Genomic DNA, 10,606 nt, shown 5'->3' with positions numbered 1-10,606 from the left:
ATAGCAAGCAGAGATAAGATAAGATAGATAAGAAGGAGAGATAAGATAAGAGACGAAAAAGCCTTCCTCAGTGAATAATGCAAAGAAATAGAGGAGAACAATAGAACAATAGAACGGGAAAGACCAGAGATTTCTTCAAGAAAATTAGAGATACCAAGGGAACATTTCATGCAATGATGGGCTCAATAAAGGACAGAAATGATAAGGGCTTAACAGAAGCAGATGAGGTGGCAAGAATACACACAAGAACTAGACAAAAATGGCCTTAGTGACCCAGATAGCCCCGATGGTGTGATCACTCTCTTAGAGAAAGACATGCTGGAGTGTGAAGTCAAGTGGCCTTAGAAAACATTACTATGAACAAAGTTAATGGAGGTGATGGAATTCCAGCTGAGCTATTTCAAATCCCAATAGATAATGCTGTTAAAATGCTGCACTCAATATGTCAGCAAATTTGGAAAACTCAGCAGTGGCCACAGGACTGGAAATGGTTTTCATTCCAATCCCAAAGAAGGACAGTGCCAAAGAATGTTCTAACCTGCGTACAATTTCACTCATTTCACATGCTAGCATGGTGATGCTCAAAATCCTTCAGGCTAGGCTTCAGCAGTAGGTGAACCAAGAAATTCTGGATGTACAAGCTGGATTTAGAAAAGGCAGGGAAACCTGAGATCACATTGCCAACATCCATTGAACCATATAAAAAGCAAGGGAATCCCAGAAAAACATCTACTTCTGCTTCATTGACTATGTAAAAGCCTCCGACTGTGTGGATCACAAAAAAAAAAAAAAAAAACAAAAAAAAACACTGTGGAAAATTCTTAAAGAGATGGAGATGCCAGACCACCTGACCTGCCTCCTTAGAAACCTGTATGCAGGTCAAGAAGCAACAATTGGAACCAGACATGGAACAATGGACTTCTTTAAATTTGGGTAAGGATTTTCACCCTGCTTATTTAACTTATATGCAGAGTACATCATGCAAAATGCCAGGCTGGATGAATCACAAGCTGGAATCAAGATTGCAGGAAGAAATATCAGCAACCTCAGATATGCAGATGATACCACTCTGATGGTAGAAAGCATGGACTAAAAAGAACAAAAGAGCCTCCTGATTAGGGTGAAAGAGAAAAATGAAAAGCTGGCTTAAAACTCAACATTCAAAATACTATGATCATGGCATCTGGTCTGCTCATGCACTTCGTGGCAAATAGAAGGGGGCAAAGAGGAAACAGTGGCAGATGTTCTTTTCTTGGGCATCAGAATCACTGTGGATGCTGACTGCAGCAACAAAATTAAAAGACTCTTGCTTTCTGAAAGAAAAGCAATGACAAACCGAGATACTGCTTTAAAAAACAGAGAGATCACTTTGGCAACAAAGGTCCATATAGTCAAAGCTATGGTTTTCCAATAGTCATGTATGGATGTGAGAGTTGGACCGTAAAGAAGGCTGAGCACAGAAGAATTGGTGCTTTCAAATTGTGATGCTGGTTGAGACCCTTGGAAGTCCCTTGGACAGCGAGATCAAGCCACTCAATCCTAAAGGGAATGAACCCTGAATATTCATTGGAAGGACTGATGCTGAAGCTGAATACCTTGGTCACCTAACGGAAAGCGTGGACTCATTGGAAAAGACCTTGATGCTGGGAAAGATAGAAGGCAGGAGGAGGTGATGACAGGATGAGTTGGTTGGATGGCATCACCGACTCAATGAACATGAGTCTGAGAAATCTCTGGGAGATAGTGAAGGACAATAAAGCCTGAGGTTCTGCAGTTTATGAAGTCGCAGAGAGTTGAACTGAACAAAGTACTTGACAAAAACATAAGGCATAGGTTCAGAGGAAACCAGTCAACTCAACTGACCTTTGTCCTGTCACTCCTGAACCCCAGTAATGTAGTGAAAGTCCCCCTGTGGTGTCAACAGTGGAAAGGTACAGTCTTATTTACCTTGTCTCTCACTCCAATATACTGTGCTCTGGAAGAGGATGCAGAGCGAGAATGCTGAAAGTTCGCGTAGTTGTTTCTCTCTGGTTCAACTGAGAGAAGAAGGGGTGGGGCCAGGGTAAACTCTGTGTTTATTCCTGAAGACCAGCTAGCTGTGCTTTGTGTGAACTTGACAACTACAGGACCACAGAAACCTTCCCCATGCCCTGCATCTCCTCCTCAAAATATATCAATTATACAATTTCTGAGAATGCCCGGGCTTCCTTACATAAGCTCCAGTTTCCTCCCAGGGATTATATGGGTGAGAGAGTTTTCATTCATTCTCCCTTTCTTCTTACTCTAAACACCCCAAACCACACTCAGAGGTTGCATGGTCATGCCAAGACTTGGCCTAAGTCTGAATTCTCTGCCATCTGCAACCTTGGTGCAGTGCACTCTGATGAGCTCAGGGGAATTAGATCTCAAAAAAAGAACTCATGGGGCCAATCCTTTCCCTAGAGAAGATCCCTCTGGGACTAGAAAATGAATCAGGGACTGATGGCCTGAGCCCTCCTCTGGAAAATATTTTCACTGTCTGCCAACAGAGGGCATGGCTGAGAGGGACTATTTACTAAGCAGGGAACTTTGCAAAACTTGACTCTCTGCCTTTCATAGCTGTTGGAAGTTTAACCCCCTTCATATTCTGATGATTTAACTTCTCAGAAGGATACATAGTATATTCCACTCATGATCTTGTGACCATAGAAACCACCATCTAGCTACAATTATTTCCAACTTCTGTTCATTTCACTGTTGTCCTCACCTCCCTCCTCCCCCTTCTAGGAGTTTGTTCCCCAGGGCCCCATGCCACAATTAGACAACCTCACATGGATCTGAGCATTGGCTTTGAGTTCTCTGTGAGGTAAACTTTGGACTCAGGCTCAGCACAGAGGGCAAGTCCTAGAGTGAAAAGAGGTCCACAAGCCAGATGACTACTTTGGTCAAAAGAAAACTTTTTCCTTGCAGCTGGCTCAGCAGGAGAGCTATTGGTGAGCTCCACATCATTTATCCCACACATGCAGATGCAACATGCTTGCTTAAAAGTCCAATAGACTTATATAGTGAATCTTCAAGGTAATATATGACAATTTTACTGAAGCTAGAGCTGCCACTGACCATCTTTGATACAACGGGGAGCAAATATAGCTGACCACATCCAGGCGTACCTTGGAGAGTTTGTAGGCTCAGCTTCAGATTACCACAATAAAGGAAATACCAATAAAATGAGTCACATGAATTTGTTGGTTTCCCAGTGCTTATAAAGGTTTTGTTTACACTATACTGTAGTCTATTTAATGTACAATAGCACTATGTCTTAAATAATGTACGTACCTTAAATAAAAATAGAAATACTTTTTTGCTAAGAAATACTAAAAGAAAAAAAGTTTGTTTTTTCTTCCTTGCCATCTCCCAAACTCTTCAAGCCCAGGCTAAGGATTGTTCCCAACCACTGGCTGCATTTTACTTCAGTTTGTTTTGCACATGACTTACTTTCCAAGAAGGAAGCACTGCCCCAAAGTCTACTATGGACTTGTATGTAGCCTTCGATTGGGATCTTGAGAGACGAAGAGGTATTGGAAAAAAGAACTGAGGACAGGAACTGGTTAAAACTTTTTGCTAACAAAACATTCTAACCCAGTTAGTACATTTGAGTAAGTGACATTTCAAGTGAAATTTATAATAACTGCTCGTTGCTTTTTCATTTTCCAAGCAGCAGGTGCCTAGTCCAGAGTGTTCCTTAAATATCAAACTTCTGACACATAATTGTGCTTACATGTGCTGCATAGCAGAATCAGACAGGCTCCTGGACTGTCAAACTGAAAAGCAGGCCCTTACTTGTCATGCCAGGAAGTTTTGCCTGAGGAAACTCAAGGACTCAAGAAGGCTCCCAGTGTTGGCCAAGCTCACATGGCAAGTCTGGAATAGAACCTCAAAGGGTCTGGGTTTGCAGAAGCCAAAGTTGGGTGGGTGCAGCCTCTTGGGCTGTCTTTCTCCCAATGTGAAACATCAGAGAAGCCTCAGTGCTAGTCATGGAACTTCTCTGGTGGCTCCGATGGTAAAGAATCTGAATGCAATGTGGAAGACCTGGGTTTGATCCACAGGTTTCATGAAACTCTTACCAAAATTGTAATAGTGACCATATCTATCACCTCTAAAAGTCATTTTATTCCACTTTTTATAGCTTTCCTCTCTACACAATCCCATCCCTATCCCTAGGCAACCACTGATCTGCTTTCCCTAATTATAAATTAATTTTAATTCTGTTGAAAATAAAATGAATAGAATCACACACTATATTCTAGGTTTGTATCCTTTTTTATTTCAGTATGATTATTCTGAGTTTTTTAGATGCTGTTGTTCAAAGCAAAAACATTTCTTTTTCTTATTGTGTAGTATTTCTTTCTTCTTCATGGATCAATTCCTTGTCGTGGAGAAGGGCCTTGCTTAACACAATGAAGCTATGAGCCATGTTATGCGGGGCAGCCAAAGATAGATGGGTCATATTGAAGAGTTTTGACCAAATGTGGTCCACCGGAGAAGGAAATGGCAACACACACCAGTATTTTTGCCTGAAGAACCCCATGGGCAATATGAAAAGGCAAAAAGTTATGACACTGTAAGATGAGCTCCGCAGGTCGGAATGTGTCCAATATGCTACTGAGCAAGAACAGAGGGCAATTACTAATAGCTCATGAAAGACTGAAGTGGCTGGGCCGAAGCAGAAACAACACTCAGTTGTGGATGTGTCTGGTGGTGAAAGTAAAGTCTGATGTTGTAAAGAGAATATTGCATAAGAACCTAAAATGTTAGGTCCATGTGCCTGTGTGCATGCTAAGCCACTTCAGTTGTGTCGGACTTTGTGGTGCTATGGACTCTAGCCCGCCAGGCTCCTCTGTCCATGGGATTTTTCAGGAAAGAATACTGGAGTGGGTTGCCATGTCCTCTTCCAGGGGAATCTTCCCAACCCAGGGATCAAACCCACATCTCTTATATCTCCTGCATTGGCAGGCGAGTTCTTTACCACTAGCACCACCTGGGAAGCCCCATCAGGTCCCTGAATCAAGATAATTTGGATGTGGTCAAACAGAAGATGGCAAGAGTGAACACTGACATCTTAGGGATCAGTGAACTAAAATTGACAAGAATGGGCTAACTTCATTCAAATGACCACTATATCTACTACTGTGGTCAAGAATCCCCTGAAAGAAGTAGAAGATATAAAGAAGAGGTGGCAAGAAATACACAGAACTATACAAAAAGATCTTAATAACCCAGATAACCATGATGGTGTGATCACTCACCTACAGCCAGACATCTTGGAGTGTAAAGTCAAGTGAGCCATAGGAAGCATCACTGCTAACAAAGCTAGTGGAGGTGATGGAATTCCAGCTGAGCTATTTCAAATCCTGAAACATAATGCTGTTAACGTTCTGCACTCAATATGCCAGCAAATATGGAAAACCAAGCAGTGACCACAGGACTGGAAAAAAAAAATCAGCTTCCATTCCACTCCTAAAGAAGGGGAATGTCAAAGAATGTTCAAGCTACTGCACAATTACACTCATCTCACATTCTAGCAAAATAATGCTCAAAATTCTCCAAGCCAGGCTTCAACAGTATGTGAACTGAGAACTTCCAGATGTTCAAGCTGAATTTAGAAAAGGCAGAGAAATCAGGGGTCAAATTGGCAACATCCACTGGATCACAGAAAAAGAAAGAATTAATAAAACATCTACTTCTGCTTCATTGACTTCAGTGATGCTTCCTGAGGCTTTGACTGTGTGTATCACAACAAACTGTGGAAAATTCTTCAAGAGATGGGAATACCAGACCACATTACATTACCTGCCTCCTGAGAAAACTGTATGCAGATTAAGAAGCAACAGTTAGAACCAGCTATTGGACAATGGACTGGTTCCAAATTGGGAAAGGAGTATGACAAGGTTGTATATTGTCACCCTGATTATTTAACTTATATCCAGAGTACATCATGCAAAATTCTGGGCTGCATAATAAAAGCTATGATTTTTCCAGTAGTCATGTATGGATGTGAGAATTGGACCATAAAGAAGGCTGAGTGCCAAAGAGTTGATGCTTTTGAACTGTGGTGTTGGAGAAGACTCTTGAGAGTCCTTCGGACAGCAAGGAGATCAAATCAGCCAATCCTAAAGGAAATCAATCTCGAATATTCCTTGGAAGGACCAATGCTGAAACTGAAGCTCTAATACTTTGGCCACCTGATGCGAAGAGCCAACTCATTACAAAAGACCCTGATGCTGGGAAAGATCGAAGGCAGGAGGAGAAGAGGACGGCAGAGGACGTGATGGTTGAATGGCATCTCTGATTCAATGGACATGAGTTTGAGCAAGCTCCAGGAGATGATGAAAGAGAGGAAAGCCTGGTGTGCTGCAGTCTATGGGGTCACAAAAAGTTGGACACGACTGAGTGACTGAACAACAACAAAATATAACACTTTAACAATCTTCATTTTTATATGTATATATGCATACATATGGGCTTCCCAGGTGGCACTAGTAGCAAGGAACCCACCTGCCAATTCAGGAGAGGTAAGAGATGCAGGTTTGATACCTGGATCAGACAGATGCCCTGGAGGAAGTCATGGCAACCCACTCCAGCATTCTTGCCTGGAGAATCCCCATAGACAGAGGAGCCTGCTGTGCTACAGTCCATAGGGTCATAAAGAGTGGGACACGACTGAAGGTGACTTAGCATGCATGCACACCATACATACGTGTAATCTTTATAACAAGCTAGTAAGCGTTTGACAGTCACTAAGGAGAAAATGTATATAAATACAGAAATAAACATTTCCCTGGTAGATCAAATGGTAAAGAGTCTGCCTGCAGTGCAGGATACCGGGTTTGATCCCTGTGTCAGGAATTTCCCTGGAGAAGGAAATGGCAACCCACTACAGTTTTCTTGCCTGGAGACTTTCATGGACAGAGGACCCTGGCAGGTTGCAGTCCATGGGGTCACAAAGAATTGGACATGATCAAGTGACTAACACTTTCTTTGGGGGCTTCTTTGATGGCTCAGACAGTACAGAAACTGCCCACAATGTGGGAGACCAGGGTTCAATCCCTGGTTCAGGAAGATCCCCTGGAGAAGGAAATGGCTACCCACTCCAGTATTCTTCCCTGAGAATCCCATGGACAGAAGAGCCTGGCAGGCTACAAGTCCATAGGCTTTCCAAAAGTTAGACAGGCCTTAGTGACGAACACTTTTCATGAAAAGTGTTCATAAAACACTTATGAAAAGTGTAATTTTCATAAAAAGAAATAAGCAAAGAATATGAAGATGTACCTTATCAGGAAATTTTGAAATATCTCTTTCTCTCTATTGATATTTCAAAATTATACATATATACAAATTATATATGTATAGTATATATATGCATATACACACACACATCAAATAAAAGTTTGCCTTCTCTGTAATGAAAGAGGAATAATAAGATAATGGTATACCACTGTTCATCTTTTTAAAATTACTAAAAGTCAAAGGTAGATGATTATATTCAACACTGCTGACAGTGGAGAAAAGAATTCTCCCACTTGCAGTAGAAATGTGAATCTGTACACTCCTTAACACTGTGATCCAAAAGCCTTTGATTCAGTCATTTCCCTTATAGGAAAGCATTTTCAAGGAAAACCTGGAGGCAGGGGCCCTGAAGGAACAGTAGGCTAGACTGAACAGAAGACTGGAGGCAGGGGCGGGGCCACAGGAAGGGAGGGGCTGGAGCAGACAATGAAGTATGCAGAGCCTCCACTGTGACGTTTGGGACTGTGCTAAAATCTCCAAGGGAAACTAGGGCCTAAGCAGAGGTGGCAGGCCACAGCAATGCTGTGGCAGGGAAGTCTCAACAGCAGTCTCTCTAGGGGCTCTAAGAGCCTTTATCTATGGGGCCCTTCGGTCGGAATCTGCGTTGCAGGGAATCCAGCACAGAGGAACTGCAGCAGCCAGAACCCGAGGCAGGCCCCAGTTATGTGTCTGGCAGCCGCAAACGCAAACGGAGCACCCGTCCCGGCTTGGGCCCAGAGTCTGAGAGGAGCCACACGTTTCTAGACCAGGAGGAGGATCTACAGCAAGTCGCCTGTACAAGCCAGGGTAAAAAAGTTAAGATCACATCTGAGCATGCTTACCAAACTTTATTTTTAAATGGGGAAACCAGTGACATTAAAATCCGTGCTCTGGGGCAAGTATGGTGTTTACACAAAATGTTTTTATGTCAGTCGAACTACTTTGCTACAATGTTTAGAGATTCTTGGAAAGAATGTCACAACGATATTATTGACCTGGAGATTAATGACCAGAATATAAATGTAGAATCCTTGCATTTTGTATTAGGCTCATTGTACAGGAATGAATATGTCTTAATTGAGCCCTTTCAAGTTCCAGGAGTTTTGGCAACTGCAAGCCTGCTTCAAGTAGAGGACTTAATTCAGCAGTGTGATAAGACCATGAAGGAAACAATTAATGTGAAAACTGTATGTAGCTTCTATGCGGCAGCAGAGACCTATGGGTTACATTCTGTAAAGACAAGGTGCTTTGAGTGGCTTCTCCACAATCTGATGACTCATCCAAGTGTTGAACTTTACAAAGGACTCAGTACAGATCTTATGAATCTGGTCATTTCCTCCTCTAATTTATTAGTAATGCAAAAGGAAATCGATATATATACTACACTTAAACAGTGGATGTTCCTCCGCCTTAACCCAGGTTGGAAAGGCAAAAGGAAACAGCTTTTAGTTAGGGCAAACAACTGGTTTTCCAGGCACAGGGAACATAATGGTAGCATTTCCTTTCTTGAAACTGAACAAGGCATAGCATTTCAACCAGTATTTAAAAATTTGAGGTTTCAGCACGTCATCTGTGACCTGGCCTCCATAAGAGTTATTGAACAAGATGCTCTAATACCTTCAGAATGGTTATCGTGTGTTTATAAACGACAATGGTTTACCTTGCTTACAGCACAACAATACAGGGAAATTGGTCCTAGAGACATCAATGAAACCGAACTTGAAGAATATAGCATGAGATGTGGCAAAAAGATTGTCAGAGATGGAAAATACTCCTGGAAGTGGCCCGGTTACAACTTTGGTGTTCATTTGTATGTCACCTTCACCAACCATTATATAAGTTTCAAACAAAATGCTTTCAGTCGGCCACATGATGGCTCCATCTGTTTACAACCTCAAAGAAATATTGCATTCAGATTAACTTTGGTATATTTTGATTCTAGTGGAAAACTGAGGCTCAGGAAAACAACTGGTTATAAAATCCTTACCTTTAAAAAGAAAAAGGAAAAAAGGGTAATGAAACTGGATAGTATACCTTTGAGCTTCCCGTTATATATATTCTGCAACTTCCTGTTTATATCATTAGAAAATCCAGGAAATTAATGACATTGCCAATTAGGCTAGTTTAGCATTTTGAAAACTTCTGGTGTCTCATTTCATTTAATGGCCCTACTGTTACACACAATAAAGATGAACAACAGCAAAAGAAAATAATATTTTGAATGTAGAAACTATCATAAATTACTGTCTTCATTTTATTTCTATGTATCTGTGAAGAAAAAGTTCAATTTCAAGGAAATATCTGTGAAACCGAATAGTCACTGCTGAAACCAAAAAGACATCTTTTGCTTTTCATTTACCATCAACAGCCATGCCCCAAATGGAAATAATAGATTATATTTCCAAGGAACCAAAAAGAAACTAACTTCCTGGATAAATTTTACCCTAACCAGTATTGAGACAGAATAAAGAATTCTCTTCCTTGCTGAAATGATTGTGCAAATGTAGCTTTATTTGAAGCACTATATTATAGAAGAAAATGAATCATGAAGTAAAACCTGAGATTAGAGATTCTTTTTTGATTTCTGTATTATAGAGTTACAAATTATCAGACAATGTCAGGTTTTACAATATGACATACTATATATGTATCATATGTTAATGTAATAATACATGCTATACGTCATTATATATAATAATCACATAGTATATAAATATGTAGTACTATTCCATATAATTTTATATATTATATTAAATACATACAAATAACATTATATATGTATATATACATATATGCACATATATATTTATAAGTTTGTAAAGTTCAAAGAGAAATAATTTTTGAAATGGCTAACTAGGCACTATAGACTAAAATGGATTTCCACAAACATCATTCATTCCTATGAATATGTAGATATCAGTAATCTCAAAGTATCTTCTTCATTCTTTCTGTTTGTTTTTATATTCTTTATATTCATACTTCTCATTTTTGTCAGAATTCATTCTTTGCAGGATATTTGGGCTTCCCTGATAGCTCAGTTGGTAAAGAATCTGCCTGCAATGTGGGACACCTGGATTTGAACCCTGGGTCAGGAAAATGCCCTGGAGAAAGGCAAGGTTACCCATTTCAGGCCAGGATATTTAACGTAACATTTATTTCAAAATAGAAGCCAATAGCATAAAAAGTTTTTTCATTATAAATATGTCTTCTAAACAATTCCTGAGCTAGGAAGAGAAGGCCCAGTCTGGCCAGCTGACTAGTGCAACTTTCAAATATTTATTGAATACTTGAATGTCAAATG

At 40.5% G+C, this 10,606-nt stretch overlaps 1 protein-coding gene across 1 annotated transcript; it reads left to right on the top strand.

The window, feature by feature from the left end:
* Window positions 1-7,848: 7,848 nt before the first annotated feature.
* LOC136153293 (germ cell-less protein-like 2) lies at window positions 7,849-9,670 on the top strand. Its single transcript, XM_065914945.1, has one exon. The coding sequence runs from the start codon at window positions 7,905-7,907 to the stop codon at window positions 9,405-9,407; it is 1,503 nt and encodes a 500-aa protein (XP_065771017.1). The 5' UTR covers window positions 7,849-7,904; the 3' UTR covers window positions 9,408-9,670.
* Window positions 9,671-10,606: the final 936 nt, after the last annotated feature.

Source organism: Muntiacus reevesi, chromosome X, assembly GCF_963930625.1.
Source record: "Muntiacus reevesi chromosome X, mMunRee1.1, whole genome shotgun sequence".
NCBI lineage: Eukaryota > Metazoa > Chordata > Mammalia > Artiodactyla > Cervidae > Muntiacus > Muntiacus reevesi.
This window is presented reverse-complemented; position numbering and strand designations above follow the sequence as displayed.